Raw genomic sequence first — 26,857 nt, 5'->3', positions numbered from 1 at the left:
TCAATGAATGCCTTATGGAACCTTTATTCTCAATAAAGATGGAATTCCCAGGAGAATAAGGTAAAGGTAAAGGACCCCTGGATGGTTAAGTCCAGTCAAAGGCGACTTTGGGGTTGCTGCACTCACCTTGCTTTCAGGCTGAGGGAGCCGGCATTTGTCCACAGACAGCTTTCTGGGTCATATGACCAGCATGACTAAACTGCTTCTGGTGCAACGGAACACCGTGACGGAAGCCAGAGTGCATGGAAACACCTTTTACCTTCCCACTGCAGTGGTACCTATTTATCTACTTGCACTTTGACGTGCTTTCGAACTGCTAGGTTGGCAGGAGCTGGGACAGAGGAAGGCGAGCTCACCCTGTTGTGGGGATTTGAACTGCCGACCTTCTGATCAGCAAGAGGCTCAGTGGTTTAAACCACAGTGCCACCCGTGTCCCTAGTGAATAATACATTTATTTCTATAGAACTTTATTCTTTGTAAAGACAATATTTGTAGGCGTTAATATTTTATTATCCCTTTGAAGCTGCACTGTATCTCTGAACTTTTGTCCTTCCAGGCTGTGTTGCTTTGTGGTTTATATTTCTGGATCTTTGTTTTATTTCTTTTTGTTACGTTTTCACTTTTTAAACACACACACACACACACACACACACACACACACACACACGAGTAAAGTATTAAATATATAAAAAAGACACAAAGAGGGTGCAAAGCAGGACTGGTGCTGGGACTTGGGGTGGGAGCTTGGGGAGAATCCCAAAAGGCAGACAAAAAGGACTGGAGGGCCACATCTAGCCTCTGGACCTGAGGTTCTCCATCTCTGCTGTAGTAGAGTATTTGTCCAGATACAGCAGCTTCCTAGGACCACAGTAAACTGTGACCTAAATCGCCTCCTTTTGGATTTGCCAAAGCTGGAAAGTGTGCACAGGTACTGTCAGAACTCCCTGCTCGAAGGAAGATGTGCAGAAGGTTAGAAAGAGGGAGCAGGAGAAAGACAGACCTGGCAGTTGAAATGGTTCTTTCAGAAACCAAAAGACCAAGCCAAACTGAGTTGCCAGCAATTCAAATTGAAGAGACGGTGCCAGAACTCTTTGCGACCATAAATCTTTGTCCCTGTTTTGTATAGTTTTTTTAAGTGCCACAAGATGTAAACTAATCTGCTCAGTTAGAAAAACATGGGTTTTTAAATATATATATGGGGAAATATATATATGGGGCAATCTTTGGCAAAGGCTTTCAGTGGGGGGGGGGATTCTTAAAAGGACTGGAAATTATTACAATGATTATTTATAAAAGCTATAAAAATCCCCCCCGTGAGTGTAAAGTCTGCACCACCCCCTCCTCTCCCCCAATCCAGAGCTCTGCATTGCCTTCCTATTCACACCCTCTCACCAGAAATGAGCGAGTCTTCCCAACAGACAGCAGGAACGTGGCAGTGAGGAACATAGATGGTCCTGACAAGAAGGATGACTACAATCGCAAGGACAGTTGAGGGAGTGGGGATCAGGATCGGTGAATTACTTTCACCTGCTACAAGAGAACCAGGGCTTCACTTGAGCCTACCAGCACCAAGGTAGGCTCTCCAACCCTGCTTTCAGTATGAGGCCTTTGCCCCTGAACTTCTTGTGTCAGATTTTCCACATAGTTCAGGAATAGCTCTCAAGTTATCTGTTGGACTCCAACTCCCATCAGCTCCAGTCTGCATGACAGATTGTCAGAGATGATGGCACTTGTAGTCTAGCAACATTTGGAAGCACCATGTTGGCTGTCCCTGATGCATTTCTGTCCAACTCTCCTGCAGAAGAAGACTGTACAACTGAATAGAAAAGCAGAAGCAGGCAAGTCTCCCGTGCACCTGTCAAATGCCTTCTGTGCCACCATTCAATAATGATAATGGTGGAACATAGAGCCCCTGTGGACTACAGTACCTATCAGCTCTAGCCAGCAAGGCCAATGGTCAGGGGTGGCAGTCCTGCATCCCAGCCAAACTCCAGCAGCAAAGGTCACGACTGACTGGGTTTTGTGATTCTACAACTGTACTGTGCAACCACAGAATTTGGTAACTGGCGCTACCGTATATAGCAGGCATCCTCAAACCTCGGTCCTCCAGATGTTTTGGACTACAATTCCCACCATCCCTGACCACTGGTCCTGTTAGCTAGGGATCATGGGAGTAGGGATCATGGGATAGGGATCAGGCCTATCACTATGGCTTATTTTCGGGGTATGGCTTATTTTCAGAGAAACATGGTAGTCAAAGGCCCATACATAAACTATCAAGCACTGCAATATACATTGAGAGTTCCTTGTGAAGAAGGATACTTTGGAAGTACTAACTTTGGAAGGTCAACTTCACGTATCTTGACAGACAGGAGACAAGCCACACCATCAAATTTCTGTTGTAGCCTGCCTCTTTCTGTGACGCTTGCTCATATGATGCTTTGGGGTGACCTTTGGCTATGGGGTTGGGAAATTTCTGAAGTCTTTAAAAGTTGTCACACACTTTTGTTCTGGGTCATCACTCTGTTGCAACAGAAAATAAAGACCTGCCTTGCATTCTTCAACTGGTTCCTGCCTCTAGTCATTCTTCTCCAGCTGATAATGAACTTTGGGGATACTGGGCTGTAAAAGCCAACTCCATTCCCCCCCTCTTATATCAGTATCAATCCTTGGCTCTCAGGTTCTGTATTCTAAGAACGCAAGAACCCTGCTGGGTGAGGCCGAAAGACTCATCTAGTCCAGCATCCTGTTCTCAGTGATGTTCAGCAACTAGTATTCAATATCATACCTTTACTTCCTTCATTTAGGTGCTAAAAAGCAGCTCCGTGTGTGTGTGTTTGTGTGCTGTGGAGGGGGGGGGAGGCAATAGAGACCAGGAAAATCGCATGGGGAGAAAGGGTTAACCCCCTTCTCTAGTTGCAAAGTTCTAGATGGGTGGCATCGGCTCCGGTTTCATTTACTATTAAAAACAATGACCCATGGATCTCTTAATGTCATCTCGTGTGGGTTTAGTCCCAAGGCCCTCCTTTTTAGGAAGAGCTTTTTTTGAGCAGCTTACTAGAGCTGGCTATGTCTTATAGTGATACTTCAAGCTGCTGTTTTATTTGTCTTTGGTGGCTGTTCCATTTCTCTGTTTATAAAGTTTGTATGTATTTTATCTTAGTGGACTGTAATAAGCCTTTGGCCGGGAATCAGGATCTAAAAATGAACAGGGTCTAAAAATGAATAATAAAATATAAATTAAAGATACGGGAGCCCTGCTCTCTCCCCATCTACCTCTCTCCCTCTGTGTTGGCTATGTCCACACGTAGACTAACCATAGAAGACCATCTTCCAAACTGGGTTGCTTGCAAACCAACTTGATTTGTTTTAAGATAAAACATTTGCCAAAATAATGTGATCTTTGTGTGTATTTTTAAAAAGGCACATTGCTGTGGAATTGGGATGGAAAAGACTCATGAATGAACAGAGATGGTATGTTTCTGAATACAGTACCAGTTGCTGGGGGTCACAAGTGGGGTAGATGCGGGGCTTTTTTTCCCCAGCCGGAGCTCAGTTTTGGCACCTCTCAGGTGGATGCCATTACCAGTGCTTTTTTTCCTTTAAAAATGTTTAGGGGTACTCTCATTTTCCTACTCATATTGAAATACTGCCCCTCAATGAGGCCAAACTTAGATTCACAAAATGTTTAGGGGTATGCGTACCCCTGCGTGCCCCGAGAGAAAAAAGCACTGGCCATTACCATTCTAAGAGAAAAAGAGAGGAGTTTATGGTGAGTTTTTTTTCCCTTGAAAAACAGAACTGGGTAGAAGGTTGTTGCATTCAGGTTCTGCTTGCAGATTTCCCATTAGGGCATCTGGCTGGCCACTGTGAAAACTCGATGCTGGACTCTTTCTCTTTTTGTGCTCCAGAGCTTTCCCTGTGAAAACCTGCTCTTTACCACTGAATCAGAGCAAATGGGAATCCGTGGAAACCATAAATTGCCATTTGTTCCAATTCAGCAGTAAAGAGCAGGTTTTCATGGGGAAATTTCCAGAGCAAAAAGAGTGCTTGGACACTGAACCTGTGCCTGGAAAGCATGGGGCAAAATGTAAGTGTGGATAAGCCCTGCCTCTCGCATGCCTGGAAGGAGGACGGAGATGTATGGTGTGTTCAGAAACCTCTGCTTTTTGCATGTCTGGAATGCAACCTACTGTACAAAGGTAAAGGTTGCAGCCATTGGCTCTGTGCATTCTTGATTCTGGCTCTACCCACCACTGGGATGCGGCCCCCAGAAATTTGTCCATGAGGAAATGTTCCCCACTTTTGTGCTGTAGAGATGAGTGCTAAGAAGGAAGGAGAAGGATGAGGGAGGGAGAAATGGTCTGGGATTTGGAAAGGAGGAAGGAAGAAAAGGGGGAATGGAAAAATGGAAAGAATGTGATCAAAGGGGAAGGAAGGAAGGAATTCAATCCAGGATTTGGAAAGGAAGGATGTTGAAAAGGAAGGAAAGAAGACTATGAGAGCAAAACAAGGGGGGAGGAAAGAAAGAAAGAAAGAAAGAAAGAAAGAAAGAAAGAAAGAAAGAAAGAAAGAAAGAAAGAAAAAGGTCTAATGATTTTCAAAACCCAGTTAATAAAAATATGCCTATGAAAGGCAGGAAATAGTTTGGGGAATTAGTAACGTAAGGAACTTTTTTTTTTTAAAAAAAAAGAAGGCTCAGTTTTGTGCAGTGTACCCTTCTCAGGCTGTAAAATTAATTTCACTCCACATTTTTGTGAAGTGCAGAAAGAGAAAACGGAAAAAGAGCAACCAAAATTCATCTGATGTGGCCGGAGGTTGAGGGTAGTAATAGTTTTCCATGCAAGACAGTTTGAGGCTGGTGTGTTCACATGTATTCCAAGTATTCCAAGTTCCAAGTATTATATGGAATCCCTTGATCCTTGGGTATTTGAAAATACTTGCTCAACCATACATCTGAAAAATGCTCCCTGAATTGTTTTGGGGATGAATCTAGGGTGAGATGGGTTAATTGCTCTGTTTCAGGGGCCACATTTCAAGGCAACGGGATCCCCAGAGAATGCTGTGCTTTGCCAGGGAGATTCAGAATTTTAGGTTTTCTCTGGCTTTACATACTTTTATTCAGACTTCTATAATTTCTATTTTATTTTATTATGAGACTTTATTTCATTTTAGTCACTCTAATATTTGCTAAGAGCAATAACCCCTCCCTCTTAAGGGACAAGGTGTGATTTGCCCAGGAAATTCAGCTTTCTATGTTTGTTCATTCTGTAGTTTTTTCTGGCGCCCTCCTTGTGGAACGCACTCCCATCAGATGTCATGGAGATAAAGAACTACACAACTTTAAGAAGACGTCTGAAGGCAGCCCTGTATTGGGCAGTTTTTAAAATGTTTGATGTTATATCATGCTTTTAGACATGTTGGAAGCTGCTCAGATTGGCTGGGGCAACCAAGCCAGATGGGCGGGGTATAAATAATAAAATTATTATATTTATTTCTGCTAATGTTATATTGTTAAACTCTGCATTGCAGTGCTATAAGGACTAGAAACAAAGGAATCTGAATGTCTCTCATACAAACCAATTCTGAAAGAAGGAGAAGGACCTGGGATTGTGCAAACCAGGGATGTGGAACCTCTGGCCCTCCAGATGTGGTTGGGCTTCCATTCCCATCAGCTTTAGCCAGCATGGCCAATGGTTAGCAAGTGTGCAGGGCCGGATTAACCATTAAGCAAAATAAGGGTGTGCTTGGGGTATCAAGGGAAGGGGGGCAGCACAGAATTTTTCAGTTGCTGGATTTTTAACATGGATGGTCATGAATTGCTCAGTTGAGCATTCATTTTCTCAGCAGAACTATATAAAAAACCCCATGCAACAAGGCTGCCTGCCTGCCTCATCTCTACTGAGTATAGAAGCAGATGGGTTACGTAAGATTAGTCTTGAGGATCTGTTCAAAGACTTTCGTATGGTTTCATTTCAAAAAATAAAATATTATTTTGTGGCTTATTAGTGTTTATATTTTGAATTAGATATGATATGGGGGCACCAAAATCTTTTAAATAATAATAATAATAATAATAATAATAATAATAATAATAATAATAATATATTATTTATACCCCGCCCATCTGGCTGGGCCTCCCCAGCCACTCTGGGCGGCTTCCAACAGATTAAAATACAATAATCTGTTAAACTTTAAAAGCTTCCCTAAACAGGGCTGTCTTCAGATGTCTTCTAAAAGTCTGGTAGTTGTTATTCTCTTTGACATCTGATGGGAGGGTGTTCCACAGGGCGGGCGCCACTACCGAGAAGGCCCTCTGCCTGGTTCCCTGTAGCTTTGCTTCTCGCAGTGAGGGAACCGCCAGAAGGCCCTTGGTGCTGGACCTCAGTGTCCGGGCAGAATGATGGGGGTGGAGACGCTCCTTCAGGTATACAGGACCGAGGCCATTTAGGGCTTTAAAGGTCAGCACCAACACTTTGAATTGTGCTCAGAAACATGCTTAGGGCCTCTAAAGGTCTTAATCCAGCACAGTCGTAGCCAACATCCAACATGGTGCCTTTGGGGAAGTTGTTCAGACTAGAGCTTCCACCATCCCTGATCATTCAGACTAGAGCTTCCATCATCCCTGATCATTGGCCATGCTGGCTGGGGCTCTTGAGAGTTAACAATGTCCAATGACACCTGAAGGGCACAATGTTGACGAGTCTTCTCTTAGCATATACATGTGGCTCTGTTTACAGGCTGCTTGGCTGCTTTCAGGTATGATGGACTGACTCACCGCTGTGGGCTTACTGCGTTGCCAACCTAATCAAACAGCTTGCTAACTAGACAGAGGATTTGTTCCTTTCATTTCCTCTGGCAATTTCACTTTGGCCACCTTGGATCTTGGCGGGCATCAAAGGTGCTGCTGCTTTAAGAACTATACCTGAAGCAATGCAGGAACACCAAGCCCAGGGGATGGAGATGGGGATGAGTTCACCTGCTGCCTTGTCTAGGTGCAGCAGTAGACAGACAGGCGCCTCTGTGCTAAATGAGACAGATTTTTTTTTTGCACCAGCATCGAAGGCCTAAGACTGCTTGAATGTGAAGGGAAAGGAGAAGAGCAAGAGTCTATAAATTAAGAGCAGAGTCCATAAAAGAGCTAAAGGGGCAATGCAATGAGATTGTAAAGGGAAAGCTCAAATCAAATAGATTTCCAAATGTGGAAAGCTGAGGATCAGCTCACTCACGCTAGCGTATCCATCATGAGGTACAACCCTATAAAAGTGTCAAATGGGGTTGGACGGGCATCAGAGAAGCTGCTTCGTAAGCACCACAATCCCTTGCCAGCTGCTGGTCTGGCGATTTCCCCCTCCCTGCCCCCACCCATGATTCTTTCAAACTTTCAGAAAACCATGCCATTGCTTCAATTCTGCAAATTCTATCCTGCCATTTGCGGCAATTCCAATGCAATGGTTGCCCGGTTGGAAGATTAAGAAAACTGATTCATTCATTCAAGGTGATCTGATACTGGGCTCGTCCACACTTCCACTTGTCCTGCTGCTTTCCCCCCAGGGAAAACCTTTCTTTACCACAGAATTGGAGGAAATGTCAAGCTGGGTTTTTCGTGGTTTGACGTTTGCTCCGATTCAGCGATAAAGAGTGGATTTTCCTGGTGAAAGCAGCGTAGCCAACAGAAAACCACTCAGACTTGTGCCTAGAAAACACAAGACAAGCAGAAAACCTCTTGGACCCATGCTTTCTAGGACAAGCAGAAGTGTGGACAAGCTCATTGTTGGCTAATTTAAAGTTGTCTTCTTGGTTCCAAAGGATAACATAGCATTGTGGGCATCACCTTCAACTCCTGGTGTTATGGCCTGGCTATCTGAAGCACCAACAACTTCTATAGGGTCCTTTTTGAAGACTCCAATCATTAACTGAGTCCCTGCTCAGATCCTGTTGCCTTAGGAACATAGAAAGCTGCCTTATACTGAGTCAGATCCTTGGTCCATCTAGCTCAGTACTCCCCACACTGACCAGCAGTGACTCTCGGGGATGTCAACCATGGTTTACTCCCAGTCCTACCCGGAGATGCCAGGCATTGAACCTGGGACCTTCTGCATGTAAAGCAGACGTTTTACCACTGAGCTATGTTTCTTCCCCAACCTTGCGAGACAAAGCACGTGTTAACTAGGCTTCTGCGGAATGCCCTGTCAAGCAAGGTGGATTTCAGGCACTTGGTGAAGACATGACTCTTTAATAAGGGTGATTAAACAACATTTATCCTGCCATAGGTTGTGTTTGCTTTAATGACAGCTCAATATGTTAATCTGTGTTTTATTGAGGTTTATTTTTTCTATACAGCAACTAACAAATGTAATAAGTGTTATTCATGAATCTGTCAATTTTGCTTTCACAGTTTTTCGTTTTTTCTAATCTTAAGTCCAGTTTGCCCTATTTCTGCTCGTGCATATATTTGCACTAGCTTTTTTAAAAAAACTGCATAAAAATTATTATTTCTGCCTATTTATATGCGTTTTTGCAAGCCATTTCCCCTTAACTGCATCCATTTTTAAATGTTATTTCTATTAATACACACTTTTTTTGCAAGCACTTTCCATCAATATACACATTTCTGTGCCCACTCTTCGGTAAGAGAACTGCACTGCAAATTTCAGAGAAGTGTGGGTTTCGAAAGAGAGCTGTGTTTTGGCTTGTGAATTGCTTTGCAAAGTGGAAATCTGAACAGTAGCACTGGGGACAACATGACACCAGATTATATTCTGGGCTCCTATATAATTCTTCTTACGTTCAAGGTGCCCTATTCATTTTTTCCTCTTCAGGGAGGGAACCCCCCCCCTCCAAGAACACACCAGAGAGGTTGTATTGGGGTGGGGGGTGGGAGCTCTTTAACATTTGCTAAGTCTGTGCTGCTCACCTGTATTGTAACATAAAAGCTTTATTGGAGCAGAAGGGGAAAATAAGATTAGAAACAGACGTCAATAAAACGGCTGCCCTCCCCTACCTCACCCCACCGCCCCAACTCTTTCCTCCGTGAACCTACTGCCAAAGCAAGCCTCTCCCAAATTGCTTTTTTCTCTCCACATCTGCGTCTCTCCCCCGCAACCTGCCTAGCACCTTTATTCCATGGCACCCAAACTCCTTTTTCCACTTAAGCAAGTCTCAGTGGCCCAGCTAGGCACTTTCACCACCACCAGAGGAATGATATGAATGCACCACTGCGCTTGGTGGGGGGGGGGACCCATTTTGTGGCACGCATCCAGGTGGGCACTGAAAGGAAATAGGTGCCATTTGGTGTCAGGGTGTATGAGCAAAGAAAAGACAGGCAGAAGACTGGTGTGTGTGTGTGTGTGTGTGTGTGTGTGTGTGTGTGTGTGTGTACACTTTCTTTTTCATACATAAGGCCTGTGTGAGTGTGCAAGCTGGTGTTTGAGAAGGACATGGTGTGCGAGATTGGGTGCAAGAGAGAGAAACTGTGCACAACCTTTTTTTTTCCCTGGGGTGTGTGTGTCCTACCTATGGCTGTCCTGCAGATTTTAAACGTGTCTTTATTGTGCGTTTGTGTGCAAGCCGTTCAACAAGGTAGAATGAGGTGGCAGACTGAGGTTGGTTTGTGGGGGACTTTCTCAAGACTTCTGAAAAATTCAGATTCCTAAGCAAGCCTTCCTCTGTGGGAAAAGTCTGTGCCGGCTCAACAGTCGGCAAGCTAGTAGCATGCCCAAGTGAGCATACATGCAGGTGGGGCAGATTGAAAAGGTGAGAGGTGGAGAGGCCTAGCATGTGTATATCAGCGGCAGCTGAGTAAGTGTGGATGTGAAAGAGAAAGTGGAAGAGATCCATAGTTGGCATAACAGGAGGGCTGCTGGGCTCCACTTCCATTAACTTTCATGAAATGTTTTTCACTCTTTGAACTTGGCACCGGCTCTCTATGTGTGTCTCTCCTTTGCTTGTATAATATGAAAGAAGAAAGTCCGAGTGAGTTTGCACATCTGGTTTATTTCTCCTGCCTTTTTTCTTTTAAAGGAATATTTTGTTTTAAAAAGAGATGTAACTTAATTAGGTGTTATGGCTGCAAATCTTTTTACTGCCGAATTCCTTCTAGAGCCATACACAGTAGAATTGTGGGCATAACAAAGCATTGAGGAGTGTGTGTGTGTGCGTGTGAGAGAGATCCCCATCTGAAATCCTGGAGAGCTGCAGCCCTTCAGTGTAGACACTATTGAGCTAGACAGAGCCAATGATCTGACTCAGTAATTAGTAGAGCACGCAGCACTTAATCTCAGAGTCGTGGGTTCAAGCCCCACATGGGGCAAAAGATTCCTACATTGCAGGGGGCTGAACTAAATGACCCTTTCAACTCTACAATTCTATGATCCCTGGTCATCCAATTTGGGCCGATGCAGGTAGTTCATGCAAATTTTACTCCCTGTTTAACAACAACATCAACTTCTTCTTTCTATTGTTGTAGTTGTTGTAGTAGTTGTAGTTGTTGTTGTTGTTGTTGCTGCTACAATATTCAGTTTCTTAGTTGCCTTATAAGGGAAGTCAGTGATCTTTTATACCTACCTGCCCTTGTGAAATGGGAGTTCTTACTTCTATTTGTGGTTTATATTAGACAGAAATGTCAGGAATCAGAGAGAGAAAGAGATAACGCTGGAGAATGCAATGGAAGATGGTCCATTAGGGTGAAATGGGGCACTGCCACACCAATCTCAGGTTGCCTTCTTGCTTTCAACCAGTCGTGTCAGCTTCCTCTTCCTTGGTCTAAGTACTGCCCTTGCAGAACTCAGCAGGGAGAAGTATGGTGATAAAACTAGAATTAATTGTCTCCACCTGTCATTGGTTCCTGCTCCATTTACTGTTGGCTCCCTGCCTTCTGCCCTACGAGTCCCAAAGGGCACCAGCTGCCAACGCTGGAGTTTGGAGGTGGGGATATATTGTTGGACCCCAACTCCCAACAGCTCCATCAACGTTTAAAGGTAAAAGGTACCCCTGACCATTAGGTCCAGTTGTGGATGACTCTGGGGTTGCGGTGCTAATCTCGCTTTACTGGCTGAGGGAACCGGCGTTTGTCCGCAGACAGCTTCTGGGTCATGTGGCCAGCATGACTAAGCCACCTCTGGTGAACCAGAGCAGTGCACGGAAAAGCCATCAATGGTAGAGGTCCACAAATTCCCCAACCCAGATGTAGATGAATACAGGAGATGGCATAGGAGAGTGATAGATGGCTCTCCCTACTGTGAAAGACTCACCAGCAGTGGTTTGTGCTGGCACACTGAGGCACCTTTTGGCAGCAGAGCTTGCTGTAGTGGCAGAGGTGGTGGATGCAGGCAGGGCTGGGTGGAGGGACCCTCCGGCCTCATCTGCACAATTTCTAGCCTGACGGACTAGAGCAGGCATCCCCAAACTTCGGCCCTCCAGATGTTTTGGCCTACAACTCCCATGATCCCTAGCTAACAGGACCAGTGGTCAGGGATGATGGGAATTGTAGTCCAAAACATCTGGAGGGCCGAAGTTTGGGGATGCCTGGACTAGAGGTTTGAGTTACAGCCTAAGAGACAAAAGGGCACTTTCCTTAACTAATCCCAGAATTGCAGAGCTACCACATAAAAGGTCATGTCCTGGCTCTCAACCTGCTTAACATCTGATGGGGGAAACAGATGTGACCTGACAGAAGAGGTTCCTATGGAAGATACTGGTAAGGCATGACCATCCCTCTGCTCACTGTGAAAGGTGCACAATCTTCTGTGTGCCCTATGTGCTAGAGTTTACAAAGGATTCCTCCTCTGTACACACTGCTCACTAGTGATCAAAGTGACCCTGCCACTGCCTCCCACAAAGGGCCCAGAAGCATTATCTGGGGCAGGCAGCACAGACACCCCCCAACTCCTCAGGGGAGCATGCTTCCACACCAGGGAGGAGACAGGGACTTCATAAGCTAGGAAGGACCATAGCTCTCCGCCTGCAGAAAGTCCAAGGTTCAATCTCCAGGTACGGCTGGCAGATACCCTTGCCTGAATCATTGGAGGGCTGCTGCCAGTCAGTGTAAACAATACAGAGCTAGGTGGACCAATGACCTGACTTGTTATAAGGCGCCTTCCTATGTTCCTAAGCCCCACCATTGCTGGTGGGGAAATGATGCTCTTGTCATCATTTTCCACTGGGGAGAAGGCCCTCCCTTTTCTCTGATTGAGGGACAGCCGCCATGGTGCCTCACTCTTAAAGTGGGGGACTACAACTCCACCATCCATTGCCCATGCTGGCCGGGGCAGTCCAAAACATCTGGAGAGGGCACAGTTGCCAGCCCTGCCCTGTAACTTGACATTTACAGAGCAGGAACTAGACGTGCAGCTTCCATTTTCAGCCATAAACATTTATAGTCAGATGGGGCCTGAGCCTGAATAGACGCCAAGGTGGGTGGTGTTGGGAGCCCAAATCATTCCTCTTCATCCGTGCAGCCCTTTCCCCTTATTAAAAACCAACCCCCCCAACCCCCCCCCAGTTATTTCATCTCTAAAGGCTTTCTAAACATACAGCAGGTGTGTCAGATTCTTTGAGGTGTCTGGTAACAGTGCTCTATTTGTTTCAGTTCCCTTGCCTTTCAGGTGTTCAACTCTCCCCCTCCCTCTCCCTTTACTAGCCCCACACTCCACATAGACCAGCCCAAGCAACAACTTTCTCCCTCCCCCTCTCCTTATGTTGAGAGAGAGGAGAGAGGGAGGGAGGGAGGAGAGAGAGAGAGAGAGAGAGAGAGAGAGAGAGAGAGAGAGAGAGAGAGAGAGAGAGAGAGAGAGAGAGAGAGAGAGAGAGAAAGAAAGAAAGAAAGAGAAAGAGAGAGAGATTCTAAGTTCAGACAGCTCTTACTTGCCATTTTGTTGTTGGTTGTTCCAGTCACTCTCTCTCCAGACTTAGGCCACATTCACACCACACTCCAAACCACTATGATATCACCTTAAAATTAATTAATTTGTTAAGGGGTTCTTAGGAGACCCCCTATTCTTCTTCCAGGGCTACAGTTCCTACAGTAGTTGCTAACAGTCAATCCCTCATCGGATGGAAGCCAGCTGATTTGCGCAAAACAAAAAAAAAAAATTTTTACGTCCTGCGATCTGGTGTGAGCCAGCTGACTAGCGCCAGAGCAAAAAACTGGACATTCCAGGCTCTAATCAGAAGCAGGGATGGCTTCTGTAATTCCCGGATGTCCTGCTTAAAATACTGCGGGTTATAGCCAATATTAATCTGCCTCAGAGTAGACCTCTTGCAACTAACTGACAGGCCTAACTTAGGTTCTTTCATTTCCCTGTATATAGCTTTTCATTTCTGTATATAGCTCAGGATACAACCCTGTATTTTTATTTATAATTATTATCTCTAAATATGAATATGAATCAGCAGCATATGGAAATCTTGCAGAGCCAAGTTTATAAACAGACTTTTAAAAGATTATGTCTTTGTCAGATACTGCAAATGCTTGGTATATAAATAAACATTTCCCAGTTTGAGCCTGAGGGAAAGGAGCATGGAAGTGGAAAGGATTCAGCCTTAATATCTAGCTGATCTCAGAGCTCAAAGAAAGGGCCCAAATATGATGATGACACTCAGCATCAAAGAGGCTCCCCAAGTCACCTAGAGAAATTACACCTCCATCTTTGGGAAATGAGTATCATACTCTCAGGATTCTGTTCGTATTAGATGTTTTGGCACTAGTTCAGCACAGCAGAGGCAAGGCAATGATCTTGGGGGGGGGGGTTGGCCTAGATGACCAACCTTAGCGTCCCTTTCAACTCTACAGTTCTATGATTCAACTCTGCTGCTTCCTTCAAGGACCTCAAGATGGTATATACATAGTTGTCCTCATCCCCCACTTTTTTCTCAACATCAACCCTGTGAGGTTGGTTAGGCTAAAACTGAGTGACTGGCTCAAATCTACCCAGTGATTTTCATGGCTGAGTGGGGATTTGACCCCGTTCTCCCAGATCGTAGCCCAACAATCCAACCTCTGCACCTCTGTTATCAACAATCTGATTAAGTACACTGCTTAGATAGTTTTGTGATTACCGTAAGTTGTCTCTAAACCTTTCTAAAAATAAACAAATGACAGCACACATACACACACCTTCCCAGCAGAGAGTTAGGCTGCAACCCACTTACTTGCAAGTAAGCCCCATTGGATCCAATAGGTCTTACTTCTGCGTAGATATAGTTAGGAATGCAGTGTAAACTCAGCTACTGCATATCTCAGGAGAGTGGGCACTCAGTGCCTTTTCTGAAAGGGACCTTGCTTAAAATTTCTTCAAGAAGCAGGCCCCCCACCCCTGCCTTGGTTTTCCTGTTCCAAGTACCCAGGTTCTCCCAGGGTGGACCCGGAATATGGCTCTTCAAAGTGTATTCTGGGGAACAGCAACATACTCTGCACATAACTGTATTTGAACTAGAATCAGGCATTTATAAAAAGAAAACCACAGATAATTCTATGGGCCACTTAAGCAGACTTCCTCTGCTGAAAAGTAAAAATAAAGAGCTGAGGTTTTTCATCAAGTTCCTTTTATATTTTTCCAACTAAAACTTTTCATAAGAGCCCTCAATATATTTTAAACAAAATCTGAATCTTTCCTTCCCAAATGTATCTTGGAATGAAGATATACAGAAACTTGGTCCACACCTCCACCCCCTTTCCTGAAGTGTCCCTTCTTTGATGTGCCTACTTAAGAGGCCTAACAGCCAAAAAGTGGCGGGGGAAGGAGGGAGGAGTTTCATTTTGGAGGAAAGTAGAGAGTTGCCATGATTTTATTCTCTGGATTTTATTCCCTCAGGGCATAGGACATGCAATGCAAATGGGGGGAATGTAGTCAATTACATATCATTTGCAGACTGAAAACAACCACAACCGGATCGATTTGCTTTCTGGACATAGGATGAATATGCAGACGTTAGCAATTTCTGCCCCCATGGCCATTTTCATTGGAATTGTCTGACATTTCTGTTCAGGGGTGACGACGAACTCCCTACCCTTGTATCAAGCTGGGAGGGGCGGGCAAGAAAAGCAGAAGAGAATGGCAAAGGGAAAGTTTTCGCAAGCAATTCAGCAAGAAGTCCACGCAATGGGGCAAAGCGAAAGAACATTCCCACTGAATTCCTAGCACAAAAGAGCAATTGTGCTAAAGGGTTGGAGAGAAGGGGTGGAGGATAAGGAGAGATTGCTAAATGCAAGTGGTGGTTTTTGGTTTGTTTGGCTGTTGTTGTTGTTCTAGGTAGGATGCGGGGCTGTATGTGTGCCCAGATTGGATATATGGGGCCTGAGAAGGTGGCCTAATTCAGAAGGACTGCAGGTCTTTTAGAGCTCTGTGACCCCGCTTCTCACCCAGTCTCACCCACCACATTGTTCCAGCTGCACCCTCCACCTGCAGTTTCTACGCACAGGTCTGATTTCATGTCCCAAGTCATAGACAAAGAGGCCCCCATGGCGCATCATTCTGTCCTGCGGCTTGGGGGGGGGCAGGCTGAGGGAGATGTCTGATTTGGTTCGCATGTGAAAGCCAATCAACCTAATTCACAATTTCTAAAAACAATATGCAAACTGAAACATAGCTATCTCCTATGAAATTCACACTTCTCTGAATTTTTTGCAGTGCAGTTCTCCGTTCGATTAACGGGCACAAAAATGCACATAGTAAGGTAAAGCATGCCTTAATAATATAATAATAATAATAATAATAATAATAATAATAATAATAATAATGACTGCATTAGTGAAAATAGCATAGAAAAATGCACGATGTGTTTTCACAAATGTATAGTTTGCAGCAATCCGCCTGATAGGAGCCGAACAGCATAAAATTTAACTTGAAGGCACAGAACAGAGAAACGAGGATCCAGCCATCCCTAGTAGCAGCAGAATTTTGAGACAGAAATATTTTCCCACAGGTAACTAATGTAACAGCCAAGAACAAAGAGGAGGAATCTCTTGTGCCTGGGAAGAAGCATTGGGTGTGATGGAAAACACTTGATCCCCAGAAACGCAGCCGGGGGCAGTGGATTTACAACCACATTTGCACCTATGGCATGTGATTTAGTTGGTGGAAACCTGGTCACTTTTGCCCTCGAGCAAAATCTGAGGCTAGGAGCAGTTTTGGCATCAAAATTCCAGCAGACAACCTGAGAAAGGGACACAGAGCCTGTGGCTCTCCAATACTTTTGGTCTTCAGCTCCCATTAGCCCCACCCAGCCTGACCTACATAGGAAGTGGCCCTGTGATGAGTCTGACCATTGTTCCATCTAGCTCAATAGTGTCTAAAAATGCAATAAATAAATAGTTTATGTGGAGGCGGTGATGGAAAGATACAAAGGGAGCAGAGGAACAACCGAAGTGAATAGCTGTACTGTAGTTGCATGGAAGATCATCTGCCTTGCATGCAGAAGGTCCCAGGCTCAGTCCCCAGCATCTCCAGCTGGGGATAGGAATGCACCGTCTGAAATCTGGGAGAGCTGCTGCCAGTCAGTGTAGGCAATGCTGAGCTAGATGGACCTACATTCCATAACTGAAAGCTATAGGAAGTTCTGGACACACATTTGGAGAGAGAAAATGATGGAAGAGTTCCAAGTGCATCAGTTCCACTTCAGAAACAAATCCAGGTTGTTCAAATCTCCAAATGTCCAAAATCTGGGCAGACATTTATGCAAGTGTAATTTTGTCATTGGTATGAGCTTTCGTGTGCATGCACACTTCTTCAGAAAATCAGGACAGTCTTCCCATTTTTGCGTTTCAACAGAATAAACACTCACCTGCTGGTTCTTCCGTGCTAGTGACCACAGAGGTGGGATTGACGGCAGGAATCTCTGGAAAAGAAAAGGTGAAATTTCTTAGTTGGCTTGAGCATGTGTGTGCTCTCCTGGCCACTGTCCCTTCCCACTTCCAGCAGACAGGTTTGAGAACTACACCTGCAGAATCCAGAGGAGTGTGGCTTTTGAAGGGCAGCTGTGGTTCAGTTTGCAAATTTGCACATTAGCTGCAAACTGATCCAAATTTCTCCTGTATCGCTAGGAAATGCACAGTTCCTGAGGCAGGCTCCAAACCTCAGGATGAAGGGGACCCATGCAAAGAAAATGTCAAGGAGGATACTGAAAACAAAAACAAGCCAAAAGGCAGGTGATATAGCCACCACCTTGTTGAAGCTAAGGAGATGTAGGTCTGGTCAGTGCCGAGATAGAAGGCTGTCTGAGGACTTTTTTTTTTTGCTACTGTGGGTAGTGGTGGGGTTTTTTTTTTTGTTGTCGATGCTTGTGGGTAGCAATTTAGGTCCCTCAGAGTGAGTGCCTGGGTGGTTTGGAGGGTGGGGGTGAACAGAGTGAGAGTCTGTTGGCATAGAGTAGGGGCCTCTCTGTCTCTCACACAAAGAGCACCCCACTCTAGTGGACTCCCATAAGTGAAAAATGGGTTGGATATGGTTGTTAAGATCACTGGTTGTTCAGCTGTTTCTATACAGTGGTGCCTATACAGTGGTGCCTCGCTTAACGAATGCCCCGCTTAACGAAATTTCCGCTTAATGAAAGGATTTTTCGAGTGGAGGTTGCCTTGCTAGACGAATTCGTTTTATGAAAAATTCATCTAGCGAATCGCAGTTTCCCATAGGAATGCATTGAAATTCAATTAATGTGTTCCTATGGACAAACAAACAAACAAAAAAAAATTCAATGCATTCCTATGGGATTCGCTAGACAAATTTTTCGTTATAAGAAAAGACTAATTAAATCCGTCTAGTGAGGCACCACTGTATGTTTGAATGTTTCGTTTGTTTTTGCCTAGGTATTTGGTTTAATTGGAAATATTAATTTTTTGCGGCAGTTTTGCTTGTTTACCTTATGATGGAGTTGTTTATTGGATGTGTTTATATGATTTCATAATTTTAGTAGATTGCTTTTCACTGTTTCTTTTTATTACTTTGTTCCTTGCTCGGGGATTGGAAACATTAAGTGAAGAGCAGGCATTAAATATAAATTATAATAAAAGAAATGTATGCCACCTTGAGTTCCATGATGAAATAAACATCTGAAATAAGTGGCTCTAAAATGTCACTTTCTGGTTGAATGTTTATCCTCAGTAACAACCTGTCAGTCTCTATTACATTCTTCTGGCATTCATTGGCTGCCAATTAGCTAACGGGCTATGTTCAAGATGCTGGTACCATTGTACCTTGGAAGTTGAATGGAATCCATTCTGGAAGTCTGTTCGACTTCCAAAACATTCAAAAACCAAAGTGTGGCTTCTGATTGGCTGCAGGAAGCTCTTGCAGCCAATCAGAAGCAGTGGAACCCCATCAGACGTTCAGCTTCCAAGAATAGTTCGCAAATCGGAACAGTCACTTCTGGGTTTGTGGTGTTCAGGAAACAAAACGTCCGAAAGCTGTTCGAAAACCAAGGTACAACTGTATTGGTGTACAAACTACACAGTGATATACTGCTTGGGACTTGGCTACCTAAAAGATCACCTCATCCCTTACATACCCAACCAATCACTTCATTCTGCAGGAGAGGGCATCCTGCAGAATCTACCCTATCAGAAGGCTCATGCCACACAATGTTGGAATCAGGCTTTAAGCATTGCAACACCTGCCTTCTCTTGCTTCCTCCCATTACACAGACACTTTCTATTGTTTTTTCAATACCTGCTAAAGTCTTTCCTCCAACAAGCCTTCTAAAAACTTTATCCCAGTTGGCATCTGTCTTGGATTTTAATTGGTTTTAGATATGCCCTGTTGCTTTAAACCATATAATAGGCAACCAGTTCAACTGTTTTATAGATGTAACTTTTTTATATATACACATGCTATTACAGTGTAAATCACATTGGCATAACTGATGGAATGTGGTTCATAAACAAAATAAATAATGGCGATGCTAATTATAATCCTTTTTAAAAAATGTTCTTAAAACGTTTTTAACTTTTACATTTTATTTTTAGTTTATTTTTAATTGTATTGTTTTATCACCAATGTGTTTGATGCCATGGGTGGGATAGGCATCCAACTGATTAATTTGTCATCGTCGTCCGAGCTGCAGAAGCTGTCATTGCCATCGGAGAAGCCCATGACAGAAAAGCACGAGAAGTTTGACGGCAGTACTCACTGATGCATGGTGCCACTGGTGATCGGCTCTGTTGGTAACCTTTGGCACAGCGGTTGCAGGTCAACCCCGTCACGCCATCTTTGCATGGGCATTGTCCAGTAGTCTGGTTGCAAGTTTTTCCAGCTGCGCCAACAGGGTGGCAGTCGCAGGCTAAGAAGGCGGGTGAGGGGGAGGAGAGGGGGAGAGCAGAGAGAAAGAGGAGAAAAGGTTAAAAGTTGCAAGTTGCAAACATACAAATACATTTCATAATACGACATGCCAGGGGAAGCAGAACTATGCATGGACAAAATGGCAATTCAAAACACATGTAACAGTAAGCAAAAACTCTTCCAGATTCTCCAGACCTAGCTCAAACTGCCGTGGCACAACAGGGCAGTTATATGCTACGGGGCAAGAGTTATGATCCCAGCCCATCAGGGATCTCACATAACACTACATAGCCGATCATCTAAGGACAGACACAGCCTATTCCAAGTGATAACAGGGCTTCCTGAATAAACAATCCTGAATAAGCAATCCCTGAAAAAAAATCGCTAAAAGGAGACGTATCTTTCAAATTGTTTGCAAAATCATTCCCCCTCCTCACTTTCAGCTCAGTCCTAAACATGAATACAATGCAAGGGCTAAATAACTGTTTGTGGATCAAATGCAAAATACTAAATTATTACCACGGCACTGAATAGACTGCAGAACCAAATGGAAGACAATAGCTTATTGTAATAAAGGAAGCTGCTCTAATCTTGCAAAATACAGTTAGATTTATTAGCAAGCTCCAACTCTGCACCCTCTTTCTCCAAAAGATTTCTATTTTCTCCCTCTTTCTTTTCCTATATAATTGCACTATCACACATAATTTGACTTAATACTCAACTCTTCCCCAAAGGAGTTCTGTAAACTTGTGTTTTTATGACCCACTTTTAGTCACACGCAGTAATTTGCAACATTTGCATTTACCAGAGTTCAATGCTGCATTTTATGGATGCCTTTAATAATGCAGTGTTGAGTATATTAACTTCATAAAGTTTTGTTTCTGTCTTTTCTGAACACAGTTTAATGTGGGAACTTGGAATTCTTTAAGAAGGATCCTTTGCCCAGGAGTAGCCAACATGGCACTCTCCAGAAGTGGTCAGGCTAGAACTCTCATCATCTCTGACCATGGGCATAGCTAGGAGTTTTGTTGAGGGGGCAGAACTGACGTGATTGGTCAGTTAGTTAAGTATTTCTATTGTTTTACTTGATCTAGGGGGAAACAGCTGCCCCCACCCCACCCCTTGGCTACGCCCATGTCTCTAACCATTGGCCATGTTTGGCTGGGGCTGAAGGTCAACACCCTCTGGAGTGCTTCAAGCTGCAGAAGTCTGCATAGACTAAGCTGAGATAGATGGACAGGTTCACATATTTACGACAAAAGTGGAGCCATAGTATAAGACTTGAGTTTGGAGAAGGGAGGTTGGCCAAGGAGGAACAAATGGTCCTTCTTGAAAGCTTAGAAGTTCCAGCTTGGGTACTACTACTACTACTACTACTACTAATAAATTTTTATTTATACCCTGCCCTTCCCAGTGAAAACCGGGCTCAGGGCGGCCAAAGGCCAGGCATAACAGCTCCGTCTTGCAGGCCCTGTGGAAAGATGTCAAATCCCACAGGGTGCTGGTCTCCTGTGAGAGAGCGTGCCACCAAGTTGGGGCCAATACTGAAAAGGCCCTGGCCCTAGTTGAGACCAATCTAGCCACCTTATGGCTCGGGATCTCCAAAATGTTGTTATTTGTGAACCTTAAGGTCCTCCACGGGTTATACCAGGAGAGGCGGTCCCGTAGCTACGAGGGTCCTAAGCCACATAGGGCTTTAAAGGTCAAAACTAGCACCTTAAATCTGATCCTGTACTCCACCGGGAGCCAGTGCAGCTTGTAAAGCTAATCATGCACCGTGGACATAACCACTACAGTAGTTGTTTATGAGATAGCTGTCCTATTTCAGTCCTTTTGCCTTGGGGGAGGGAGGCAGAGACAACTTTCTAACTTCTAAGCATTCAAGAGCACCAGCAAAACTTGGTAGCAAGCCATAAACAAATTTCACTCAAAGCACCCAAGTCAGACTTAGTGGGTAATCCAAACCTGAGTTCTGCCGGGATGAGCAGAGTTTGCAAAAGGTAGATCTCCAGCTGAGCCTGCACTAAGCCAGCTGATGTCACTCATCCCAGTTTATCTGCAGCTGGCTGAACTGAGGCCAGGGTAAGTCCCCCCCAAAGGAGTGCATGGTGAGGTCTGGGGAAGACTGGCCCCTATTCTAAACTCCTTGCATCTCAGATAGGTGACCAGCAATCCAGTGGCTCTTACACTGGCACTAAGCTATGCTATGCTAACATCATTCCCATCACAGGTAGGTAGCCGTGTTGGTCTGAGTCGAAGCAAAATAAAAAATTCCTTCAGTAGCACCTTAAAGACCAACTAAGTTTATATTTTGGTATGAGCTTTTCGTGTGCACACGAAAGCTCATACCAAAATATAAACTTAGTTGGTCTTTAAGGTGCTACTGAAGGAATTTTTTTATCATTCCCATCGTCTTCAATGAGTCTTCCGGTCTGCTCAGGCTATTTCTTGTATCTGTTAAACTTCACTGTTGCTTGTGAGACTCTTGCAGAAGCTGGCCCTTAAGGAATCACCTAATTATAGACTAACACGCAGCTGTTCCTTGGAAATGTAAATCTGCCATAATGTGACAATACAAACCATGGGAACCTCTTCTTACTTTCTCTTCCCCTTTCAGTCGCAAACTAACCTTGACGTTTGGTTCCCCCACTCCCCTTCCCTTGCTGGCTTTCAAAAAGCTTGACAAGTCCTGCAGGAGGATTGCATGCAGCCTATCTGTGATATGTTTTCAGTTATGCAATTTACATCTGACTCTGCGCTCTTTCAAAGCAGGAGAATAATGGATAATACATGGCAAAGAGTAAACAGATGAGTAACAAACAGGAACGGGGGGGGGGGTGTTGAAGAGGGGGGAAGAAGAACAGCCACCCTCTGAGTTGAAACACTCAAGTGCACATAGAAGCCTGTTTGTGCAAATGAGGACTCCTGTGGGACTTGCAAGTGGGCTGGAGCAGGAGCCAGCGTGATGGTAACAGCACCAAGGAGCAAGCAGCTTCTCCTTATATGTTGCACTTTGGGCAGCACTTATAGCAGCCCATAGAGACTGGTGGGGTGGAAGGCAGGGAGCCCAACAGTGGGTGGCGCCAGAACCAATGACAGGTGGAACCAATTAATACTAGACTTGTCCCCATCCTTTCTCCCTGCTGAGTTCTACAAGGGGGCAGCACTGAGACTATGCAGGAGGAGGAGGAAGCTGACAGGCAGGGCCACCCATGGGATGGGTTGTAGGTCAGACAGGCAGGTAGGTGGGAGGGCTGGCTGACAGCACACTGGAGTTGGTGGGGGCACTGCTGCATTTGCCCAAGTGTATTGGCAAGCCATTGGCCGTTTTATCACATGTGGGTGTGTTGGCACAGCCATGCATCACAGTTGGTACACGCCTTTTCCCCCCACTATCACTGGGATGTGAGGAGTTTGCTGCCATGGGGCAAGGGTGTGCGAAGATGAGGTCTGGCACAAGCACCCAGCGGTCCTGGGCATCTGCTTGGGGCATATTGGGGGAACCCTGGGTGTTTTGCAGCGGACCTCCATTTGCACCATACACTTAAAGCTGCATTACACCACTTAAAACAGAGTGGTTTAACAGGGAACTCTGGAAATTGTAGCTCAGTTAGGAGAATAGGAATCACACCACCCTTAACAAACTAGAGTTCGCAGGATTCATTGGGGAATCCCAAGGCTGTTTAGAGTTGTGTGATACTGCTTTAAATATATGGTTTATATGATGCCTCAGATGTCCTGCCTCTTCCCCCACTTAAAAAAATCCCTATATTATTTTCAGTTTCTATTTATTCACACTCACACTTTGCCCTGCCTGAGCCTCAGCTCCTTGGGTTAAGCTCCTGGAGATCAGACTGTTTGAAACCAGTACACACAGCTGCCTTCCAGCATTAAGCTCTGGGCACCCAGAAACAGCCAACTTTCCTTTCTGCCACCCCAGGGCTTAGTAAGCTGCATCAGGGGGACAGTCTGTCTCCTACGGAAACTGGAAGGAATTTCCACGCTGCTCTCAGCGGTCTGCCGATCACAAGCAAGTGACAGGGCAGAGTGGAAGGGAAAGTGTGTTAAGGCTCATTAAAGGTAACGAACTGCAACCTTGAGAGAGACAGAGAGGGAGAGGGAGGGAATCCAGAAAGAACTACAGAGTGTAGCTTCCAGTGGGGATTCTTTAAATTTGGAAAAAACGTGTAGTGAAGGAGATCTGGTTTATGTCAGGGGGGAAAGGGGCTAAATTTATTTACAATGCTTTGCTCATTTTTATTGTCAGAAAAGCAAACAGTGAGGGTGGTTTGCACAACCAAGTCGCTGGGGCCAATTAACCAATCTTGACGGTCCTTGGCCAGAAAGGAATCAAGAGCCTTGGCTTCTTCCCGCCATGAAAAACTGTGCATTAAATAAGATTCATGTTAACCATGTAACTGCAGATTAATAAAATAGAGAAATATTATTAAGACCACATTTATTGCACTGCAATTGTGGTGGACATGTCTGTCGGCCCCATAAATATATAATCTGCAGTTTGCAACCACCAGGGGCTCTTAAAGCAGAATGGTCAAAATTAGGTCAAAATGCAATGGAGGCATGTCCTCTGTCTGGGCCATTGATGGATGAACACACAGTGACCACTGGGCTCTGGGAAAGAGAGAGGAGGAGCAGGGGACAAATGGAGGCACAGGGTAGCTGCGGCCAAAGCCCAAGGGTATGTGGCCATCATGATTTGAGCCTGCTCTACCCATGAAGTGAAATGAGACGGTAGGAATGATGGTGCTGACCTTTAAAGCCCTAAACGGACTCAGTCCAGTATACCTGAAGGAGCGTCTCCACCCCCTTCATTCTGCCCGGACACTGAGGTGCAGCGCCAAGGGCCTTCTGGAGGTTCCCTCACTGCGAGAAGCAAAGCTACAGGGAACCATGCAGAGGGCCTTCTCGGTAGTGGCACCCGCCCTGTGGAACACCCTCCCATCAGAGGTCAGAGAGATAAACAGCTACCTGACATTTAGAAAATACCTAAAGGCAGCCTTGTTTAGGGAAGTTTTTAATCTGTGATATTTGATGTATTTTAATGTTTGTTGGAAGCCGCCCAGAGTGGCAGGGGAAGCCCAGCCAGATGGGCGGGGTATAAATAATAAATTATTATTATTATTATTATTAGGCAGAGTAGACAGTCAGGGGATACCATTTCTGAAAGCTAATGTGAAGGAAATAAGGATCTCAGCTGTTTTGTGCTGGGTCTTTGGTTGTGACACTAGGCTTGTAATTTTTTTTCCTTTAAAGGCTCTAACATACAGGAAAGTCTAATGTGCACAAGAAGGTGAAGTGTTTAAGAAGGCATGTTTTGCTCAGGAAGTTTTGCTCAAAGGTTCATTCTAGAAACCTGGCAGTGAAGGGGAAATAGGAAAGTACCCAAGACTGTGCCCTTCTCCTGACTGGCTAAAAAGTTGGAAGAGTGTGTGTGAAAATATTGAATATGTTAAGCTAGAAAATAAAGATAGGTGGTCAGAAGTTGGAAACCTGAAGAATTAGAAAATGGTCTGAAACACTTAAGAGAGCATTAAAACATAGTAGAGATCACAGCTGCGCACTTTAGGAGGAAGGCACCGGAAGAGGACCACGAAGGGACCAAGAATCTAAAATGAGGGATGTAAACTGATAAGTATTTGCATGATTAGGGAAGCAGTCTTGAAAAGGTATAGCTAGATGGGGTTGTCTCTGTTTATTTATTTGCTCTTGTGGGTTAACTACTCAAAGGACAAAATTGCTTTGTTTCTAAAACAATTTTCTCAAACACTTCCTTACCAAACCCTTAAGTAAAAGCATATTTTGTTTTGGAAAACTTTGGTCTGGGGCCTTGTTATTTACCCCACATGTAATTGTCATACTACTCTACCCAGTGTGGGGAGTGGGTTGGGTCACTTAAAGTTCAGGCGGTTAAGGGGCTGCTTAGAGGAGGTGGGCAGAGAAACATACAGTGGTACCTCTACTTACGAATAACTCTACTTAAGAATGTTTCTACTTACGAACGGAGCTCCGTCCGCCATCTTGGATGCGATTTAGATAGGATTTTTTCTACTTACGAATTTTTAGATAGGGTTGCTTCGACTTACAATTTTTTTCTCCCAATGCATTCCTATGGGATTCAACTTACAATTTTTTTCGACTTACAAATGTGCATTCGGAACGCATTAAATTCGTAAGTAGAGGTACCACTGTATAGCTATCCCCTTGAAGGTAATGGCTTGGCTTGGCTGGTTTTCTCACCAAACTTTCCTCTTGCAGTGTAGGGTACAGCTCATGATATGCGAGAATTTCCCATAAGTAGAAAGCGGGTGTATCAAGGACAAGTATTCTAGCTAGGGTGGCCACTCAGGAACCATCACTAAAAAATGTGTCATATCGTACAAACATTATTGTAGCCCTTTTGCTATAGCACAACAGCCCTTGCGCCAGCAGTCTGGGAACACTGAATCTGAGTCTTTACCTTGGACCTGGATGAGCCATCCCTTCAGACAGAGTACACTGTCAAATTGAGGAATGTCATTTGCAAAGTTGGATGCATGTCTGCTCTGATTCTAGCCCAGCTTGCCAGGCCACTTGCTTCCTGATGTCCGGGATTAAATCTTGCACCTTTGGTATGCATAGCAGGTACATGTGCTCATTCAACTATGGTGACATTACACTAGGTCAGTCTGCCTACCTTGCCCAGTGCTGTCTACTCTGAGTGTTAGCTGCTCTTCAGGTTCACGGACAGAGATCTCTTGCTTCCTTATTCTTTTAAGCGAGTGAAGTTAGGCCAGGGACCTTCTGCATGGCCAGCATGTGCTCTACCACTAAGCTAAGGCCCTTGCTCCCCTCCTCTCCTTTGACCACATGAGAAGGTGAGGCCAAAGAGCAGGATGGGCTTCGCCTCTCCCTGCTACTGGGATCCTTGCTACGCCCACAAACGTGTTCAGGATCCACCCAGAGAGTGAATAAAATGGCTAGCAGATTCACAGCCCTGAGTCCAGGGTACCATTACTTTTGGCATCAGTTTTTGGTGGATGAAAGGAGGGAGAGAAGCAGCGAAGCGTGATGAGTGTTCCATCAGCAAGTCTTGGACAAGGGCCTGCTTAAAAGATGGGGGGGGGGAAGTATCATGGTTTCCATCAGTGCAACAGTCAAACATGACTCCAATGCCAAACAAAAACACACATATGCGCACATCCCCCCCCCAAGAGAGATGTTATCGTTTCCCTAATTTTCACCAGATGGGATCCTGCCAATGCGCCATGTCCCAGCGCAACAGGCCCTCTCCAACTCAGCAAGAAGCAAGCACACAGCACCTAATGGGGAACAGATGCAATGGGCCTTATCAGATCCTAGCCGGGATTGGAAACGGACGTGTTTCTGATGAGGGTATTTGAGGGGCTCAGCTGTGATAACACATGGCAGCGGGTGGCGGAGTCCTCAGATGATGTTGAACCTTCCCTCAGTCACAACATGCTTTGATGCTGGGAAGCTGCGCGTAACACTTCTCGGAGCGAGCTGAGCTGCTCTCTTCCTCGTAGAGCAGCTTTAACAGGGTCACAAAAAACAAACCAAAAATCCCA

General features: G+C 44.8%; 1 protein-coding gene across 1 annotated transcript in view; it reads right to left on the bottom strand.

The window, feature by feature from the left end:
* Positions 1–26,857, bottom strand: part of NTN3 (netrin 3) — a 118,527-nt gene that overhangs the window by 12,897 nt on the left and 78,773 nt on the right. The window contains exons 5-6 of the mRNA XM_035131239.3: positions 19,123–19,272; positions 16,783–16,836 (exon numbers count right to left, since the gene is read on the bottom strand). Of these exons, the coding sequence (XP_034987130.1) occupies positions 16,783–16,836; positions 19,123–19,272 (204 nt within the window). The remainder of the gene's footprint in view (positions 1–16,782; positions 16,837–19,122; positions 19,273–26,857) is intronic.

This window comes from Zootoca vivipara, chromosome 13, assembly GCF_965207765.1.
Source record: "Zootoca vivipara chromosome 13, rZooViv2.hap1.1, whole genome shotgun sequence".
Taxonomy (NCBI): Eukaryota; Metazoa; Chordata; class Lepidosauria; order Squamata; family Lacertidae; genus Zootoca; species Zootoca vivipara.
Note: the sequence above shows the minus strand (reverse complement) of the source record. Positions and strands in the feature narration are given on the sequence as shown.